The sequence below is a fragment of the Schistocerca piceifrons genome, chromosome 10 (genome assembly GCF_021461385.2).
Source record: "Schistocerca piceifrons isolate TAMUIC-IGC-003096 chromosome 10, iqSchPice1.1, whole genome shotgun sequence".
Lineage (NCBI taxonomy): Eukaryota > Metazoa > Arthropoda > Insecta > Orthoptera > Acrididae > Schistocerca > Schistocerca piceifrons.
The window spans coordinates 120,632,915-120,654,946 of record NC_060147.1 but is presented as its reverse complement, the minus strand read 5'-3'; the positions used below and the strand labels follow the sequence as shown (position 1 = coordinate 120,654,946).

Below are 22,032 nucleotides of genomic sequence, written 5' to 3'. Positions count from 1 at the left end.
ATGTTCGTCGTATGTCTCATGTCAATTTCTACAGTTATTTGACGTGTTCTTGCTTGTGTGTGAGGACTAACAATTCTACACAAATGCCACTTCTCGGTCAGCCACAGCATTGTCCGTGGTGTGAAGCAATGTCTGCAACTTGGTATTTCGGCATTCTCGACACTGTGGATCTCAAAATACTGAATTCCCTAACAATTTCTGAAATTGAATATCCCCTACATCTGTCTCCAACTACCTTTCCACATTCAAAGTCCGTTAACACTCATCTCTCATCGTGCGGCCATAATCACCTTGGAAACTTCTTCACATAAATCATGTGAACACAAATGCACTGCCCTTTTATACATTGAGTGTGCAGTACTACCAATACCTGTATATGTGCATATCACTATGCCATTACCTTCATCGCCTCAGCGTGTAGTCTATTGAGAATGAAATGAATTAAAATTTTTGGGGTGTCCAGCTACATAATTATAGTGACTTGAATATCATGTACCTTCAGCTGATTATTTTCCAGCTGTTGGCAAGCAGTAGCTACTGCCTCCTGCAACATATTAGCTGTAATCGAGAACTAAATGGCCAGCGACTTTCGAGACCGAGTAAGAAAACCCAGGCATCCATCCAGTACTTCGATAGTTTTCGTTCTGGAGTAACATATCAGTACAAGTACAGTCAAACGTGGTGTAATTTGTTGTTAAATCAGCCATATATTGCTTTTATTACTGCAGGGGCAGTTTCTGTACATGGGCTACCACCTGTATTTAACACACTTACAGCACGGATGATTTGAAAATGGATACATTTATCTAAAACCAGTCACCATCAAGGAATAAAAAAAGATACTTCTCAACTTATGACAAAGCTACAACCATGTATTTCAATTATAAGTCAAGTTGCAGACCTATTCTTCACCTGCAGCATGTTGCAAGTTCATAAGTGCATTTTGACCTGCAACTGTCTGGAAAATTTTGCTTGATTAAATATTACCTACCCTGCTCTGACCTTATCATCAGGCTGCTTTTCTTTCCACACAGTATAACTATCATATCAACATCTTTAGTGCCCAGAATTTGTGATCGGTCAAGTGTATTCAAAACCGGTCAAAATTAAATCTTACATTCGGATAGTGCATCATGCTCTGTGACCTAGATACAGTATTTCCAAAACAAAAAAAAAAAAAAAAAAAAAAACGTGGTATTGTGACCTAATTCCTTTCGCAAGAATTATTTCCGGAAGGCACCCACTTAGAATGCCAAAGTCATGAAAATTGTTGGGTAGGATATGGCATGAGATTGTTAGCAGATTGTATCATATTGCTGTCTCTAATTTTTCCTGTTATGAAGATAAATAATTATCCACAGCATAAACTATGTAATTGATTGTGTTTTGCAGGACTGGTCTACCAAAATTGAGGCTGCTGAATCTAGAATTTTCATACGGCTTGGACGACGACACAGTAATTGCCATCAGCCGTGGGTGCCCTGTTTTAAGGGAACTCAATCTCAGAGGAGCTGATAAACTGTCTGATGCAGCCTTCTCTCAGGTCTACCGCCTTAAACATCTTGAAATGTAAGTAGTGTTGTTGACTTCACAATGTAGTGCAGACTGAGTAACTGACGAGAGACATTCCAAGGGTTGGGATCGATTTTTTGAAACTGTGATGTAGGTAGGGTGCCAGATATCACATTCTGCAGAATTCCCCCTGACGCATCCTCATTTGTGTGTAATAGACAAAAATCAAACAATGGAAAATCCGGGATGGAACATAACAACATTAGGAAAAGGAAAGTTGCTACTCACCATATGGCGGAGATGTGGAGTCACAGATAGGCACAACAAAAAATACCATCACAAATAAAGCTTTCGGCCAGTAAGGCCTTCATCAAAAAAACACACGCGCGCACACACACACACACACACGACCGCCTGCGCACGCATGCTTACAGTATCAACATTTGCGTGCGTGTGTGTCATCTGTTTTTGATGAAGGCCTTACTGGCCGAAAGCTTTATTTGTGACCTTTTTTTTTTTGTTGTTGTTGTGCCTATCTGCAACTCCGCATTTCCGCTGTATGGCGAGTGGCAACTTTTCTTATCATAATATTGTAACAGACAAAAGAAAATTGTAATTTTGTGTGATGCTCTAGACTCTACAGCCTTAAATATAGCAATACTATACAGGCCAGTGGAATAGTGTAATGGTTAAACTACACTCCTCATGTGCAGAAGTTTGTAGGTTCAAATCTTGTCAAGTACTATAATTTTCTTATTATTTTTAAATTTGTATCAAAATTATTTTTGTTATGGTTTTATTCAGTTAACTAGTTTAAATGTAATTTTTATTTCTAATAATTTGTCATGTCATTTTAACCATTCTTTTAACTATTTCATTTTCTTTCATTTTTTCGTTGTTTCGTTCTTTTTCCATTTGGAATGAATGTGCATGTAAATTTAATTATTTTTATTTATTATTTGAAAATGGCAATCTATTAGTAAAAACCAAGAGACGTTGTTGTTGTTGTTGTTGTTGTTGTTGTGTTGTGGTCTTCAGTCCTGAGACTGGTTTGATGCAGCTCTCGATGCTACTCTATCCTGTGCAAGCTTCTTTATCTCCCAGTACCTTCTGCAACCTACATCCTTCTGAATCTGCTTGGTGTATTCATCTCTTGGTCTTCCTCTACAATTTTTACCCTCCACGCTGCCCTCCAATACTAAATTAGTGATCCCTTGATGCCTCAGAACATGTCCTACCAACCGATCCCTTCTTCTAGTCAAGTTGTGCCACAAACTTCTCTTCTCCCCAATCCTATTCAACACCTCCTAATTAGTTATGTGATCTACCCATCTAATCTTCAGTATTCTTCTATAGCACCACATTTCGAAAGCTTCTATTCTCTTCTTGTCTGAACTATTTATCGTACACGTTTCTCTTCCATACATGGCCACACTCCATACAAATACTTTCAGAAACGACTTCCTGATACTTAAATCTATACTCGATGTTAACAAATTTCTCTTCTTCAGAAACGCTTTCCTTGCCATTGCCAGTCTACATTTTATATCCTCTGTACTTCTACCATCATCAGTTATTTTGCTCCCCAAATAGCAAAACTCCTTTACTACTTCAAGTGTCTCATTTCTTAATCTAATACCCTCAACATCACCCGACTTAATTCGACTACATTCCATTATCCTCGTTTTGCTTTTGTTGTTGTTCATCTTATACCCTCCCTTCAAGACACTATCTGTTCCATTCGACTGCTCTTCCAAGTCCTTTGCTGTCTCTGACGGAATTACAATGTCATCGGCGAACCTCAAAATTTTTATTTCTTCTCCATGGATTTTAATACCTACGCCGAATTTTTCTTTTGTTTCCTTCACTGCTTGCTCAATATACAGATTGAATAACATCGGGGAGAGGCTACAACCCTGTCTCACTCCCTTCCCAACCACTGCTTCCCTTTCATGCCCCTCAACTCTTTGCCATTTGGTTTCTATACAAATTGTAAATAGCCTATATTTTACCCCTGCCACCTTCAGAATTTGAAAGAGAGTATTCCAGTCAACATTGTCAAAAGCTTTCTCTAAGTCTAGAAATGCTAGAAACGTAGGTTTGCCTTTACTTAATCTAGCTTCTATGATAAGCCATAGGGTCAGTATTGACTCACGTGTTCCAGTATTTCTACGGAATCCAAACTGATCTTCTCCAAGGTCGGCGTCTACTAGTTTTTCCACTCATCTGTAAAGAATTCGCGTTAGTATTTTGCAGCTGTGGCTTATTAAACTGATTGTTCGGTTAATTAATTTATTTATATTGATGTGCAATGGTGTCAGAAGTATATTTTTCGTTACAAGATGTGTATTTTTTTGGATGGTAATCATAATACAAATATATAAAACACAAATTCTTGTTGCGCTGTGGACTAAATGCACATAAAAGAAAGGACTGAAAGGAAAACCAAGTTCAAGCAAAACGAGAAATAGAAATAATGAATGGAATAATATGGACAAAAATGTAGGAAGATAGGACAGAAGAAATTATATCAAAGGTAATACATAATTATATTAAAATGACATGGGCAAAGATTCCAAATGAAAGAAGGATGAAAGGAAGAAAAAATTAGAGCAAATCAAAAGTTAATATAGTAATAAAAATGTTATGACAAAGGATTAGAAGTAAAAAGAAAACTTTTAAAACAATTAATTTTAATAAACAAATGAGCAAAACATTTCAATAAAAAGTAAAAAATAAGAAGTATCAAAGCACATGATGAGATTTGGATCCACAGGCTTGTGTTAGTGTGGAAAGTACTTCAGGCATCACACTGTGCCATCAGTCTGTGTACTAGCACTATTTTTAAGGCTGTAGATCATCATGTGAAGCTCAGATTTTAATTTTTTTTTCTTTTTTTCCACTCGTCACTTACAAATGAGGGTCCCCCAGGGTGAATAGCTGCAGGATGTGATACCTGGAACGCTAACTTACACAGACATATAAGAGGTTTCAGAAAGTCAGTCCCACCCTTGGGGACCTCTCCTTGTGAGTAATGAAACTATAACTTGTGAGGCAGTTGACAATTATTTGAGTCACTCGTACTCACTTCGTCAGAAAAGTTCGAGGAAAGATTTTTTAAAAAATAGAAAATTCCACTTACCAAGTAGTGATCTTAGCTCCTATCAAAGTAGTCCTCTTGGCTGTCTATACACAGTTGCCAACATTTCTGGAGAGGTCTTGGAAGGAAACAAGGAAATTTCTAACTACAAAGCTAGTAACCTCATTTATCACCGCTTGTCGGATATCTGCGAAATCTCGATACCGCTTTCCTTTCGGTCGCCTTTTCACTTACAGAAACGAGAGAAAATCGCAAGGCGTGAGGTCGGCCAAATATGGCAGATGTGGGATGCAGTGACGGAATGTCTGGCCAGATACTAATTAACAGTTGAAGCAGTACGGTGTCTGCTTTGTCGTGCAGTAAGAAGAACCGGTCCAGAGAACGCCACAAATCGGGGCGGCGACGTGGAATTGCTCGTCGCAACATTTCGAGACTTCGATGTAAGGAAATTTGCTTCACCGTTTGCTCCGGAGGTTCGTACTAATGGTGAACTGACCATTTACTATCAAAGAATGCGATCGACGCACCTCTGTCCTCGACGGTCGTCATTTGGGGCCGGTGATCCGGGACTCCACCGTTCGACGCTTTGCCATTTCGTTTGAGGGCCGTACTGGTAGCACAGACTTTTGTTCCCAACAATAATCTCTGACAGAAATCTAGGATCACGTCTGGCTCTGTCCAGTAGTTTAGCAGAAATTCTTCGCCTTTCCTCTTTCCGATCGTCTGTCTGTACGTGAGGGACGAGTTTTGCATCGAGTTTCCGCTTCCCTAAATCTTCGTCTAAAATCTCGTGACACACATCACGATTCAAATTAAGTTCTTCTTACGTTGCACACACAGTTACGTGACAGTCTTCCTGCAATAACTGCCTTACACACTCCGCATTTGCATCGGTCTGTGCTGTAGATGGACGACCAGCTCTGAGGTCGTCTCGTAGTGAGAGCAGAGGCCCTCGCAGAACCTTTAGTGCCACTCGAAAACGTGACTTCTCAAAAGTGCCACTCCTGCATGTGCTCACTTAATCACTGTGCGAGTTTCAGTAAGAGTTTTCCTGAGCTTAATACAGAACTTTGTGTTCATTCTTTGCTCACAATTGGCATTTGCGTGCGTTGCGTCATTGAAACAAATGCACCGACAATCCGAACAGTGCGTTGCTAAGCGCGGCTTTGCCCACTTATCAGTTTCCGCAGAAACACGGCCGAGGTCATTACAAAGACGCACACATACCAGGTAAAAAGGAAAAAAAGAGGAAAATTTGTTCCTTTTGAGTATTGCAAACTCAGAAATAACAAATCCTCTCATGGAACTTTCTTACAAAGGGAGTGTATGTGGTGGACTGAAGCCATATTGAGAAGTGGTAAGTCGTGACATTAATTGGAAATATACTGGTGGCCATTAAAAGCGTAACACTGTGAAGGCGGCATGCGACAAACTTCAGATTCCACGAAGTGTCCTACGAGGGTTCTCTGATGAGTAATGTGTCTGAATTTTTTATTCCGTTCTGAATATCGATTGAGGTATTATATGTTACGCATGTTACTCGATGACAGATTTTCATTTGTGACTACAGTACGAATATATACATCGTAGATGCTCAAAACTTGAAAATGTCTGTGGAACCGTAGACTTTCGTTTGATTAAAGAACCTATGCCTGTGTTTGAGGCAGGATCCCCCGTTTCATTCGATGGGAGGGCCTCTGCAATGCTGTTGGAGTTTAGGGGGAATACAAAGTGGGCTGACACTTGAGTAGGAATTTGGCCTGGGTAGGTTGCGGGGGGGGGGGGGGGGGGGGCAGTGCTATGGATGACCGTGCACTCGTGTAAAGCCACTGGACCGTGGCATACATGTTAGATACTTAAAAAGATCGCTGGAACTGTATAGTTTAGTTTGTTTACTTTTTACCAGCAATTAACAGTTACAAGGCGCAATTACATGACAGTAGCTCAAATTTCAGTTATGATTTAATGCATTGGCCAATATTTATTCTCAAAACTGTTCCTCATTGAAAGATGATACAAATCTTAAGGAAGCCACAACATCCCACCAAACTCATTTTTAGGGGAAAAAATAAATTTAAAAACAAAAAATTGTAGCCATACTGCTATCGCTAATTGATCTCGCAGCATCCCTCGACTCGGCACAAAATGGCAGCACTGGACACGGGAGTGGCTCGTGCTCATCTCTTCAGATGAGTCCCACTTCTGCCTGCAGCACACGACAGATGTGAGGGGGTGAACTGGGCATCTGCCATTCTCCATTGAGCGATAATTGAGAACTCGGTACGTTACCGAATTATACCTTTGCCGTTCACAAATTAAGTACAAACAAATCATCATTAAATTCTCAATTGTAACAGATAGAGAGCAGTATGTCATCCTGTATGGGGTGACTACAACTGAAACAAGCGTAACTTCAGGTGTGCCCCAGTGCAGCATAATAGGTCCGCTGCTTTTTACGATTTACGTAAACGATCTGGTTGACGGTACTGACAGTGGCATTAGACTGTTCGCCGATGGTGCTGTAGTCTACAGGAAAGTAGTACCACACAAAAGTTGTGAATGAATCAATGAGGATTTGCAGAAAATAAATGTGTGGTGTAATGACTGGCAGTTATCTCTCAATATTAGTAAGTGTAACCTACTGCATATAACAAGACAAAAATCCCCATTAATGTAAGAGTACAAAAACCAATCTTCACCGAGGATGTAGACCGTATATTATTACCACCAACTTTCAAATCGCTTAATGATCACCGTTCAAAGATAAGGGAAATTGGAGCTTGAACTGAGGCGTTCGGACATTCATTTTTACCTCGTGCGATGCCCGAGTGGAACAGAGGGGCGGAAATACGACTTTGGCGCGAATTGTGCCCTCCGCCACACACCGCTTGGTGGCTAGCAGAGTATATATATGTAGATATGTAAATGTAGAATTGTTTACACAAAAAGATCTGAAATGTCTGACAGGTTTCGAAAAGAGAGTGAAACAGTCATTTGTCCCAGTGTCCCGGGTGCTTTACGTCGGACTCTACAGCTTCAATGACGTGTATGCCTTCTCTGCCCGACACCTATGCGACGTTCTTCTTATAAGTCTACAGAAGTGACCCTGTGGTATCCGTTCCCATTCTTCAGTGAGAGCCCACGAGAGTTCGTGGGAATTCTGTGGAAGGACAAGACAATCGCAAACACGTCTGTCGAGCCTGTCCCACATACGCACTGTGGGATTTAAGTGTGGACTCGACGCTGGCCAGTCTGTTACTTCAGTGTCCGGGCTTCCCAAAACATTCCTGCTGACATTCACCACGTGAGCCCTGGCATTAGAAGAAATTCAGGGTCACCGTGGTGTGCAGCAGCCGTCACACGGTCTGACAGGACGTGTTCGACATACTGTCTGGCTGTAAGGTGACCCTCGAGGACGACGAGATCTGTACGGCTGTCGACGCTGGAGTCTCCCTGTGACATTACAGAACAATGGAAATCACTCGGTATCCTGGGCAACATTTGGCGGGTACCGCTCACCACGCATCTCCGCACACAGATGCGGCCGTCACCTCGGGTCAGACGGTATACGGATTTGTCTGCGAATAACACAGTTTGCCAGTGGATGTGGGAATGGCACAACTGAAGGCCAGCTGTGATATTTTGTGTCAGTTGGGATACTCGAACAGGAACTCTAGATCGTACGGCACTTTCTCGTAACTTTTTCGTTACTGTCTGATCGGGCACTGTGGCTCCAATGTCCTTTCTGAGATCATCGTACAGTACTGTATGACAGGAGAATGCAGAGGTGACCAGATATCAGTCTTTATGTGGGCTGTAATGTGTCGGCAACCTTCTCCACTCACCTTTCTACTGACCTGACTCCCTGGAGTAGGTCTACAACCTGTGGATGACACATGGAGAGGCATTGGCATCTACAGTAATACAACCGAAAATCAATCCTTTCCGCATCTAAGAGACCACTCTTACAACTCGCTCTGCTTTAAGATATTTTACTGCATGTTCTCGATTGAATAAGGCATCAAAAACTGACAACTACCGTGCATGTATCTCACTAGGAAACTCTGGGACAGCGGCACTCGCTTCCTTTTGAGGTGCCACCTGACACTGCAATGTGTAACACGCCTTATGTGGGGTAAACAGCTCAAATCGTCAGCTACATTGAAAGCAAAGATCTCGAGCCGTGCAATAAGACCACAAGTGCCACCTGTAACAAAATGGATTTAACATACCGGACATTGAGACGTGTTCCCCTAATTCTTTTGAACAGTTTGTAAACTGGAATTATTTTTTATTATCTTATTTAGGCTACAGTAAAATTCCTACACGTGAACTTACTTTTTCCGTATAGTCTCCTGAATAGAAAACACACTTTTCCCAGTAGATAGGCAGTTTCTCTATCCTTTTTCGTAAACCGAACGTGGCTGTGACAGCAGCCACGTGCGCACAAACAGTTCGACAGCCCCATCGTCGTATGATCTGTGTTCTCCGACCGAACAAATGAAAATGGTAGGGCAATTAGTCCAGACTTTAGGGAGGATGTTCTAGTGAGATCCACAATAATTCCTGAATTTTTTGTCGACTGGGCAAATGTGTCGAGCTGAGTTTTGCCACAAAGCACGGGAAAGGCAAATCTTTCCTGACATTTTTGTTCGCTCCAAAAGTTGGCAATGGTATGCACTGTTCACAGTATAATATTTTTGGAGAAAATCAGTGAGAACTCCTTTAAAATTAAAAAAAGACTATTGTGAGAATCTTATTTTTTTTTTTTTTTTTTTTTTTTTTTTTGCTATTGTGTGTGGGTGTTTTTTTTTTTTTTTTTACAATTTCAGGGTGCAACGGTGCACCCATGATTCATCACAGGTCACAATCTGTTGCAAAAAATGTTCCCCTTTGGTTTCACAGCATGTCCGTAGCCATTTGCATACTTCGAGATGATGATTATGCTCTGCGATGAAGAGACGAGGCACCCGTCTTGCGGACACTTTGTCAGTAATGATCGTAGCTTACGCCAACTTAAGTAGCAATTTTAGTGTCTGTTATTTGGTGACTGTCTTCAGTAAGCTAACTAAGGATGTGAATATTCTCCTCACTTATGCTGGTCCCCAGTTGGTCTCAGTGAGCTGCAATCTTGACTGTGTGTTGTCCTCGTAAAGGCTGTTTGTGCCATGCGTACACTTGAGTCTTTCTCAGAGTGTTGTCCCTGAACCGTGCCGCAAGCTGTTCCAAAATTTCATGAAATGTATTCGCAGTTGTATGGACAAGCGTCAGTTGTACAGTCGATTGACGATAATGAAAATTCCTGCCGGACCGGGACACGAACCCCGATTTCCCGCTTATCGCAAGCGGTTGCCTAATCTTTAGGCTGCACGAGCACACTCTGTGGCCGGCCCAAAACTTCCATAAGTTGTCAACCGTATGTTGACTATCTGTACTTGTATATTCATTACGTGTATTCCCAAAGAGTGGAGACATTTTAATTGAAAGTCACTTATCTGGTTTTGGTGAATTAACACAGTATTGCAGTGCCTGTGTTGTTCAGAAGTGTGATGCAATGTTCCCTCGAACGTGCGCCCACGTCAGAAGAAACAGGTACGCTGGTGACTACAGATGTTATGAAATACACGAAATGTACTCTCAGTTTGGAATATGGGAAACAGTCTGCTGCATAGTGGCATGACGATAGTAAAAATTTGCGCCAGACTGGGACTCAAACCAATGTTCCCCTGTACAGGAATATACCGTATTTACTCGAATCTAAGCCGCACTTTTTTTCCGGTTTTCGTAATCCAAAAAACCGCCTGCGGCTTAGAATAGAGTGCAAAGTAAGCGGAAGTTCTTAAAAATGTTGGTAGGTGTCGCCACAACTAACTTCTGCCGTCGAATATATGTAGCGCTACACAGGCATGCTTTGCAGGCACAAAGATAAATACTGGCACCAAAACCTCTGCATCAGTAAATAACTTTAAAAAAAAGGTGGACGACGAGCTCGTTTCTCCGCCCCGAGTTTCGACCACTGCATTTTCAAACATTATCCAACGAAGTAAATACAAATTCCGTATTGTTCATCTTCGAATGTAGCAGCATTTCAATTTACTACGAAAATCCGAGTGGCAAGACTTTGGGGTGTTTGGCAATATGGCCAACTCTACGTTCTGAATTTTTTCCTACCTGTGCGAAGAGATTGTTGCTGATAGGAACTTTTATGAATTGTGAATCACATGCAGTATTCTCTTCACCATAAGAATAATACGAATATAATTATTTTGCCATGTATCCTTTCGTGTTTGCTGCTATCTCATTTGAATCCTGCCTGGCTTATAAACTACGAAACTAGAGTGAGACAATAGCAAACGCGGAATAATATACATATCATCTCATGTTTATATTCGTATTATTCTTATGCCTGTTAGTGATACGGTCAGAAATTAAGCACGGCTATTGACTAGATTTTTAAATCTAAGATGACTAATTACTGTGCAGAATGTAATGTAATGTACTAAAGCGGCGTCTGCAAAGATTTTCAAATGGGGAAAAATTTTCGCTAAACTCTCGTTCAGAACATCTTCTATCATACGCCGTCTATTATTTGGTTCTTGTTGATCATTATCAAAGAAAGCAGCAATGTAAGCAAGAACAAACAGCAGTCTCTTGCCATTATGTCGCTTATGAGACAATTCCTATCTTTTTTTAACAGTAAGCGGCGGTAGCGCGCACAAAAGCAAGCCATGCCGCGAGCGGCGAAAGGCCGTTAACACTCATTATCAGAATGCGACAAACAGTGCATGACACAGTACAGTAATGCATTTTCAGCTTAGAGTGACGTAAACACCTATAACAAAGAGAACGGCACTTATCAGATCAAAGAAAAATGAGCAATCAATTCGAACCAGACGAAGCACGTGAAAAAAGGAAGGGTACCTGTATAAATAACGGACGGAGCGCCTGACGCATAGCAATGGCTACCTGGTAAACTGCCAAGCTTACGACTGGAATCAAACTACTGTAGCTGTACCGTCATTCATTTGATCTAAATTGTGTCTCCTATTACAATGGACCAACTTTGTTTCAATTTGGAGGTGGCGGCCTAAAACTTTTCTCTCCCCTTGAATTTAGAGTCTCAAATTTCAGGTGCGGCTTAGATTCGGGAAAATTATTTTTCCTTGATTTCGAGTCTCATTTTTCAGGTGCGGCTTAGATTCGAATGCGGCTTAGATTCAAGTAAATACGGTACGTAATGAATATAAGAGTGGAGGTCATAGACACACGGTGTTTGGAACGACATACAAAAGTTTGGGTCTGACAGTGGAGTGTGCTCGGATAGCCTAACGGTAAGGCGACAGCTCGCGATAAGTGGGATATTCGGGTTCGAGTCCCAGTCGAGCACAAATTTTCATTTCTGTCATACCATTTCTACAGGTGACAGTTGCCCCTATCTGCACTGCAAATACATTTCACATATTTCATAATGGCTGTAGTAACCGCAGTGCCTGTTCCTTCGGAGGAGCGTGCTCGTACGAAGGAACATAGCACAGGACTTCTGAACAACAGAGACACTGAAATACCTCATTTCAAAATTTCGGACTGTTTTACACCCCATGTTGTGAGAAACTCAATTATAAGGCTTCACGTAACAGATAACTTACCTCTTGCTCTGTCATCGTGATTTTGACTAAAGAAATGTTCTAGCAGTGGACAACAATCACTGAAAATGAAAGCAACAATGTGCAGAGATAGTGCCGCAACGTTTTTGCGAAAAGATGTGTAAAACAAATTCTGCTTCGTATTTGATTCACCCTCGTACCTGCTCTGACACGCGGAGCAGAATGAACGTTGTCGGGTTGTGACTATCGTTGACATATGGATTCGGCTCCCAGTGTGATGCTATGAGTTTCACTGCCTACACAACAGGATCAAGTTTGCATAGAAAAACGTATAATTCAGACAGCAGGTGTTACATTTCTGACGTGTTAAGGCCGGTGGCTGTCACGTATCCGTTGAAGTCTCCTTGGCAATATCTCTGAGCAAAACGGTGCAAAATCTGAATTCTCTAGATTTGCCACCCGAAACATCTGGTAACGGACTGCTGAGACGGTTGCACTCCGCTACAACAGTTGATACTCTGGGATAGAGTTTTAGCTGGAGTGATGCAGCCACAGATACTAGAACACACAGTAGGGATCACGAGCTGTACGTGCAGTAGCAAGCTGTGTTGCTGACGTCAGAGTGAACCCGACCGGGAGCGTGCAATTGCCATAACGTATTTTGTTGTAATTGCAGTTGCGAATGAAACTGAGGTTATTTACGGATGTGTGATTTTTTTATTAGTGACTACTGATTGAGCTCAGTTATGCTGTAATTATCAGTGTATTGAGTGATTTTTACAATGAGTTTTCAAGTGAAAACTAATGATTTGCCATGTGATCGCCAGTTGTACTAGCCGTAGCACACAAGTTAGTTAGGATTGAAGTTCATATATTTCCTAAAAATGATAAGATGAAATGAAAATGGGTAAATGCTTGTAAATGTGCAGATTCGTTTTCAGTTGAAAAGTGAACTGTTGAAAATCGCTTCAGAACACAAGATGAAGACTGATGCTATTCCTACTCTAAATTTACCATCCTCCATTATGATTTAGGGAGTAATAATGAGCCTAACAATGTGGGAAATAGTCAGGTACAAAACAAAGTTACCGTGAAGAAGTAAATGATATTTTAGAGGAAAATATACTACCATGTAATGAAGAAATTACTACTAGACAAAACGTTAATTGTGAAAACGAAAACTGCTGTAAATGCAACAGTGCAAATTTATGCCAACAATTAGAAATTACAGAATCAGAAAGAAAAGATCTTCGGCAAAACAATGCAGATTTAGAGGTTCTTTTCTCTTTATGTGGGGCTTGAGTTATGTGAAATTAAAACATATTCAAAAAGTGATTCAAGGCTTTTTTTTCTGACTCTCAACAAGAAGTGTTTATGAAAGGACAGCATCTATTTGGTCATCTGAAGATATTGCAAAAGACTGTGACTTTACACTGTCAGTCTTACAAAGTGTTATCTTTTGTCTGGGACGTACAGAAATATCCTGTTTCTATTAAAGTAACTATTAAAAAGAAGACTCGGGCAATTTAATGTGTCACAGGTTTTATTGATTTAAACCTTGGTGTTTTGAAAACTCAAAAGTTATTAAAACAATTTGAAAAAGACAAAGTTCGGAGGATTTATGCTAACATTTCATCAACTATAGAGAAAAAAATAGTCTAACTAATATAAAGCTTGATGATGATGATGATGATGATGATGATGATGATAACTAACTACAACAACAACAACAACGTACACTAAAACCTGGAAAATGTTGACTACATTTGTACTTGTGTATGAGTTATACCTGTGTGTGCTGTCTGCGTATGTGCTTCAGTGCAGTGTGATGTGGCAGGAGGGTTCTCGGTGATTTCGACCAGTAGAGACTATCTGGTCCTACATTTGTAACCCCGCTGTCGTGTTTTGCTCGTGCCAGTTTGTGCTAAATGTCGTCCTTGGATACGCGACAGCAAAATGTGCTGGCAGCCTCTCTCCTCTAGGCAGTGCTTTCGAAAAAGGATGGCTATCGCGATCCTGAATTGACATTGAATTTAGCATCTCCAAAAGTTAAGAACAAGAAGTAGTTCATTAGAGGCTGAAAATGATGACAGTTCGTAAGTCGAGTGACAAGTGCTTACCAGTGCCCAGAGAGAAATACATTTGCTGTGCTCCAGCCAGCTCCTCCGAGATTTTTGTTCACAGGAAACAGTTGAGAAATATGTGGTTAGACTTCATAGATGAACAAAAAATAAAAAATGACTTATAGTTTCAGACGTGTTAGGTGAAGTTAAGTGCACGAGTATTGTCAGGATTTTATTATTAATGATTTTCAAAATTTTGTAACTCATTATTTTGAGCTTTAAAAGCTGTCTTATGTGTCTATATGTAATGTCATTCATTGCAGGATGGTTTTTGTTAATTAAAAAAAAATTTTTTTGGAATATAATTTGGAAAAAAAGATCACAAAGTTAGGGGGTTAAAAAAGGCCTCGAAGGGTTGATGATTTCTGTCAGATGAGGGTGTGCAGAGGCAGTTGCAGATGTCTTCGAGAAGCGGAACACAGTGTTTTATCAAACGGGTTTCTTCAACCTAGTGCTTTTGTGGTATTATTGCATCAGCGCTCAAGGCAATTTTGCCCAATTGTCATACCAATTCTGGACAGTACAGCTTCGTATAATTTCCCAGGAAAGTGAAAATACAGAGGAAGAAACTTGTCTTATTTTCAGGTTTCTTCTGATAATGGAGCTCCTACAACAAATCAGATCTCTCTGCATCTCCATCTCTGCATCTGAATCGCTACTTCACAGGCCACCTTGGTGTGTGGTGGAGCATTATGTCTGGTACAACTATCATTTAGTTAGTATTTGTCAGAATGTCTATAAACAAATAGTTCCCAGAATTACATTTCATTCAGAGTATTTCTCATACATAAAAGAAAAGTAAATACAGAGGGCAGTTTTTATGTTGTGGACATATTAACTCAATAAACCCTTATTCATAATGATTACTGTTACACCCCCTCCCTCTCTCCCCCCTCCCTCTCTCCCCCTCCCTCTCTCCCCCTCCCCCTCTCCCCCTCCCCCTCTCCCCCTCCCCCTCTCCCCCTCCCCCTCTCCCCCTCCCCCTCTCCCCCTCCCCCTCTCCCCCTCCCCCTCTCCCCCCTCCCCCTCTCCCCCTCCCTCTCTCCCCCCTCCCTCTCTCCCCCCTCCCCCCGCCCCTCCCCCTCCCCCTCTCTCCCCCTCCCCTCCCCCCTCTCCCTCTCCCCTCCCCCTCTCTCCCCCTCCCCTCCCCCTCTCTCCACCGCCGCTCCCCCACCCCTCCCCTCCTCTCTCTCTCCCCCCCCCAAAAATTTCTGTACCTTTCCCCCATAATTGTGCTATAACTATCTTGACACTAAAGCAATTAAAAATTTATCCTTGTACACCTTTACCAACAGGTCATAAGTTAATGCCTTTAAATCTCTCAAGACAAAAAAACTACCAGTTTGAGAAAAGACCTCTAGGACAATGAAATTTCACATACATATTGCATAAGAGTTTTGTATGTACTCGAGTACAGATTGGTGTAAAAATACTGTGAACTTCTGGAATTTCTCTAGTAGTGTGTGTATATTGGAGTGGGGGGGGGGGGGCATGTGAAGTGCAAGTATACATTTGTAATTCGGTGCTGCCAATATGAGAATTAATTTAAATTGTGTTCTGCACTTGGTACCTAGCTCCTAACTACTTAAAACTGGCGGGAAACTTCCTGGCAAAGGAAAACTGTGCACTGGACCGGGCTCGAACCGGGTACCTTTGGCTTTTGAGACGAGTGCTGTACCGACTGAGCTCTCCGAGCCCAGCACGTGACCCTGCTTCAGAGCTTTACGGCCACAATTACCTTTCTCCTACTTTCCAGTTTTCACATTTTCAGCCTGCCAGAAAGTTTCTACTTGGTGCACACTCCACTGCAGAGTGATAATTCTTTCTGGAAGTAATTCCCCAGGCTGTGGCTAAGCCATTACTCCACAATTTCCCCCACCCCCCCCACCCCCACCCCCACCCCTCAAGATGCAAGGCGAGTTAGAAAAGTAAGTGTTCCGTGACTATAACAGGCTGTGATTTTTTATTTCTTGTGGGTTGACAACACTTGAATGGCAGAGGCGGATCCCCTGATCAGAGCGGGGATTGCAGGAACACAAAACTATGTAAACTCGTGTTGTTGTGTCCAGTTGTGTAAAAGATGTTTGTGAGAAATCCTGCCAGATGTGAGCCACGTGCCATGATCCGCTTCGTAGTCACAAAAGGAATAATGGCGACTGAAATTTTTTTGATAATAAAAGCAGTTTACAGCAAAGGTGTACAGAACAAAGAGTCCAAGAATCGCTGTTTCGAGTGATGAGTTGGTCCAAAAATTATGGAAACTGTACATAAAGATTACCAGTTCACACCTGATGAAATTTCTGCAATGTTTCTACAACTCCCCAGAACTCTCTTATACGAAACAATCACAGAGGTGCTGGGATACCAGAAACTGTGTGCAAGATGGGTCCCAAAACAGCTGACAGAGCAGCACTAGATAAGTCGGGTCAGTAGCGACCGCGAATTTCTCGAGCGACTCGCATCGGAAGGTGAGGATTTTCTGAGATCTGTTGTGACTGGAGATGAAATTTGGGTGGCTCATTACTCACCTGAGATAAAAAGACAGTCATCACAGTGGCATCACACCAATCCCCCATCTGCCAAAAAATTCAAAACCACACTTTTGGGCAAAAGAATCGAGGCCCCAGTGTTTTGGGAGTGGGAGGGCATTATTTTGGTCAAACATCCGCCTCAGAGTGAGACCGTCAGTGCACAAAGATATTGTGAGACCATGTTGTTGTTGTTGTTGTTGTTGTTGTGGTCTTCAGTCCTGAGACTGGTTTGATGCAGCTCTCCATGCTACTCTATCCTGTGCAAGCTTCTTCATCTCCCAGTACCTACTGCAGCCTACATCCTTCTGAATCTGCTTAGTGTATTCGTCTCTTGGTCTCCCTCTACGATTTTTACCCTCCATACTGCCCTCCAGTACTAAATTGGTGATCCCTCGATGCCTCAGAACATGTCCTACCAACTGATCCCTTCTTCTAGTCAAGTTGTACCACAAACTTCTCTTCTCCCCAATTCTATTCAGTACCTCCTCATTAGTTATGTGATCTACCCATCTAATCTTCAGCATTCTTCTCTAGCACCACATTTTGAAAACTTCTATTCTCTTCTTGTCTAAACCATTTATCGTATACGTTTATCTTCCATACATGGCTACACTCCATACAAATACTTTCAGAAACGCCTTCCTGACACTTAAATCTGTACTCTGTTAACAAATTCCTTTTCTTCAGAAACACTTTCCTTGCCATTGCCAGTCTACATTTTATATCCTCTCTACTTCGACCATCATCAGTTATTTTGCTCCCCAAATAGCAAAAATCCTTTACAACTTTAAATGTCTCATTTCTTAATCTAATTCCCTAAGCATCACCCGACTTAATTTGACTACATTCCATTATCCTCATTTTGCTTTTGTTGATGTTCATCTTATATCCTCCTTTCAAGACACTGTCCATTCCATTCAACTGCTTTTTCAAGTCCTTTGCTGTCTCTGATGGAATTACAATGTCTTCGGCGAACCTCAAAGTTTTTATTTCTTCTCCGTGGAATTTAATACCTACTCCAAACTTTTCTTTTCTTTCCTTTACTGCTTGCTCAATATACAGATTGAATAACATAGGGGAGAGGCTACAACCCTGTCTCACTCCCTTCCCAACCACTGCTTCCCTTTCACGTCCCTCGACTCTTATAACTGCCATCTGGTTTTAGTACAAATTGTAAATAGCCTTTCGCTCCCTGTATTTTACCCCTGCCACCTTTAGAATTTGAAAGAGAGTATTCCAGTCAACATTGTCAAAAGCTTTCTCTAAGTCTACAAATGCTAGAAACGTCCCAAAACAAGAAGAGGGGAATGCTGAGGAGAGGAGTGTGCTCATTGCACGACAACACCCACCTTCGCACAGCCTTAGCCACCGAGGCTGTCTTGGACTTATTTGAGTGAGATGTTTCGAACCACCCCCATATTCCCCTGACTTGGCACTTTCAGATTATCACCTTTTCACCTCTGTGGAAGCACGCGAGTGGAACTAAATTTTGAACCGACCAGCAGCAGGTGCAGAAAGATGCTCTGAAGTAGGGTAAGGAGGTAGCAGGAGAGTTCTTCGAGGAGTGTGTAAAGAAGCTTGTGCCGTGGCTCACCACGTTCATTGAACAGGATGACGATTATGTAGAAAAATAGTCAACAGATGTATTGACAATATTCCGTAATTTTTTTCAAATACACTATTTATTAAAAAAAAAACCTTAGTATATTTAAATGTGCCTCGTATGTGAGAGAACTTCTGTAAGGTTCGGAAGTCAGGAGAATCTGTAGTGGCAGAAGTAAAGCTGTGAGGTCGAGTCACAAGTCGTACTCGGGTAGCTCAATCGGTAGCTGCAGAAGGCAATGTTCACAGGTTCGTGGCCCTGTCCCGGCACAAAGTTTTAATCTGCCAGGAAGTTTCAGGTGTTTAAATGTTTGATTTAGTCATAGCTGCATCATTTTCATTGCGGAATAGGGGGCAGTGATATGCGATACAACTCAGGTACTGTTTCATTGACTTTTACATTTACTTATTTATTTTTAATGTTGTATTGAGTACAGCTTTAACTTTTCTTACAGTAAGAGAGTGGTTTACTTACAGTATTCATTCTTTCCCACTGTGCTATTGAGGACTTGCAAATTGAGAATTATATCCAGATATTTAGGCTGTTTATATGTATAGTATAACTTTAATGCTTCAAATTGAGACACAGTTGTTTTCCTTGCTTCAGAGCCTTCCCTTTTGTGTAAGGTATTGTTATTGTGAGTCCCGTACCATCTGTTGTGACACTTATTAAGTATGAGCATATGTGTCATTTTCTCCCATCTGTGTTACGAGGACCATTTCAAAAGTTGTGCGCACTATGCACTCACGACCGTTAGAGTGGCATAATAGAGTTGGAAATTTGTGTCAGTTGGGAACGAGACTTCACACCTGAAGGTCATACGTGTGAGTAATTCCGTTTAATGAAAGTTGAGACAGGGTCAGGTTAAATTACATCTACATCTACATCTCCATTTATACTCCACAAGCCACCCAACGGTGTGTGGCAGAGGGCACTTTACATGCCACTGTAATTGCCTCCCTTTCTGTTCCAGTCGCGTATGATTCGCGGGAAGAACGACTGCCGGAAAGCCGCTGTGCGCGCTCGACTCTCTCTAATTTTACATTCGTGATCTCCTCAGGAGGTATAAGTAGCGGGAAGCAATATATTCGATACCTCATCCAGAAACGCACCCTCTCGAAACCTGGACAGCAAGCTACACCGCGATGCAGAGCGCCTCTCTTGCAGAGTCTGCCACTTGAGTTTGCTGAACATCTACGTAACACTATCACGCTTACCAAACAACCCTATGACGAAACACGCCGCTCTTCTTTGGATCTTCTCTATATCCCCTGTCAGCCCGACCTGGTACGGATCGCACACTGATGAGCAATACTCAAGTATAGGTCGAAGCCACCTCCTTTGTTGATGGACTACATTTTCTAAGGACTCTCCCAATGAATCTCAGCCTGGTATCCGCCTTACCAACAATTAATTTTATATGATCATTCCACTTCAAATCGTTCCGTACGCATACTCCCAGATATTTTACAGAAGTAACTGCTACCAGTGTTTGTTCCGCTATCATATAATCATACAATAAAGGATCCTTCTTTCTATGTATTCGCAATACATTACATCTGTCTATGTTAAGGGTCAGTTGCCACTCCCTGCACCAAGTGCCTATCCGCTGCAGATCTTCCTGCATTTCGCTACAATTTTCTAATGCTGCAACTTCTCTGTATACTACAGCATCATCCGCAAAAAGCCGCATGGAACTTCCGACACTATCTACTAGGTCATTTATATATATTGTGAAAAGCAATGGTCCCATAACACTCCCCTGTGGCACGCCAGATGTTACTTTAACGTCTGTAGAGGTCTCTCCATTGAGAACAACATGCTGTGTTCTGTTTGCTTAAAACTCTTCAATCCAGCCACACAGCTGGTCTGATATTCCGTAGGCTCTTACTTTGTTTATCAGGCGACAGTGCGGGCATCTACCTGGGAGCCTGTATCTAATATTTTCTGGGTCTCATGAACAAATAAAGAGAGTTGGGTCTCACACGATCTTCCAGAATCCATGTTGATTCCTACAGAGTAGATTCTGAGTTTCCAGAAATGACATGATACGCGAGCAAAAAACATGTTCTAAAATTCTACAACAGATCGACGTCAGAGATACAGGTCTATAGTTTTGCGCATCTGCTCGATGACCCTTCTTGAAGACTGGGACTACCTGTGCTCTTTTCCAATCATTTGGAACCTTCCGTTCCTCTAGAGACTTGCGGTATGCGGCTGTTAAAAGGGGGGCAAGTTCTTTCGCATACTCTGTGTAGAATCGAATTGGAATCCCATCAGGTCCAGTGGACTTTCCTCTGTTGAATGATTTCAATTGCTTTTCTATTCCTTGGACACTTATTTCAATGTCAGTCATTTTTTGGTTTGTGTGAGGATTTAGAGAAGGAACTGCAGTGCAGTCTTCCTCTGTGAAACAGCTTTGGAAAAAGGTGTTTAGTATTTCAGCTTTACGCGTGTCATCCTCTGTTTCAATGCCATCATCATCCCGGAGTGTCTGGATATGCTGTTTCAAGCCACTTACTGATTTAACGTAAGACCAGAACTTCCTAGGATTTTCTGTCAAGTCGGTACATTGAATTTTACTTTCGAATTCACTGAACGCTTCATGCATAGCCTTCCTTATGCTTACTTTGACATCGTTTAGATTCTGTTTGTCTGAGAGGTTTTGGCTGCATTTAAACTTGCAGTGAAGCTCTCTTTGCTTTCACAGTAGTTTCCTAACTTTGTTGTTGAACCACGGTGGGTTTTTCCCGTCCCTCACAGTTTTACTCGGCACGTACCTGTCTAAATCGCATTTTACGATTGCCTTGAACTTTTTCCATAAACACTCAACATTGTAAGTGTCTGAACAGAAATTTTCGTTTTGATCTGTTAGGTAGTCTGAAATCTGCCTTTCATTACTCTTGCTAAACAGATAAACCTTCCTCCCTTTTTTTTATATTCCTATTTACTTCCATATTCAGGGATGCTGCAATGGCCTTATGATCACTGATTCCCTGTTATGCGTACACACACTCGAAAAGTTCGGGTCTGTTTGTTATCAGTCGGTCCAAAATGTTATCTCCACGAGTCGGTTCTCTGTTTAATTGCTCGAGGTAATTTTCGGTTAGTGCACTCAGTATAACGTCACTCGATGCTCTGTCCCTACCACCCGTCCTAAACATCTGAGTGTCCCAGCCTATATCTGGTAAATTGAAATCTCCACCTAAGACTATAACATGCTGAGAAAATTTATGTGAAATGTATTCCAGATTTTCTCTCAGTTGTTCTGCCACTATTACTGCTGAGTTGGGAGGTCGGTAAAAGGAGCCAATTATTAACCTAGCTCGGTTGTTGAGTGTAACCTCTCCTTTCTAAACACCGTCTGTGCCTTTATAAAAATTCTGGCAGAATTTATCTCTGGCTTCAGCCAGCTTTCCGTACCTACAATGATTTCAGCTTCGGTGCTTTCTATCAGCGCTTGAAGTTCCGGTACTTTACCAATGCAGCTTCGACAGTTTACAATTACAATTCAGATTGCTGCTTGGTCCCCGCATGTCCTGACTTTGCCCCACACCGT

At 41.7% G+C, this 22,032-nt stretch overlaps 1 protein-coding gene across 1 annotated transcript in view; it reads left to right on the top strand.

The window, feature by feature from the left end:
• The window catches only part of LOC124719057, an 88,235-nt gene that overhangs the window by 43,835 nt on the left and 22,368 nt on the right, over positions 1-22,032 (top strand). The window contains exon 7 of the mRNA XM_047244727.1: positions 1,393-1,569. Coding sequence (XP_047100683.1) covers positions 1,393-1,569 — 177 coding nt within the window. The remainder of the gene's footprint in view (positions 1-1,392; positions 1,570-22,032) is intronic.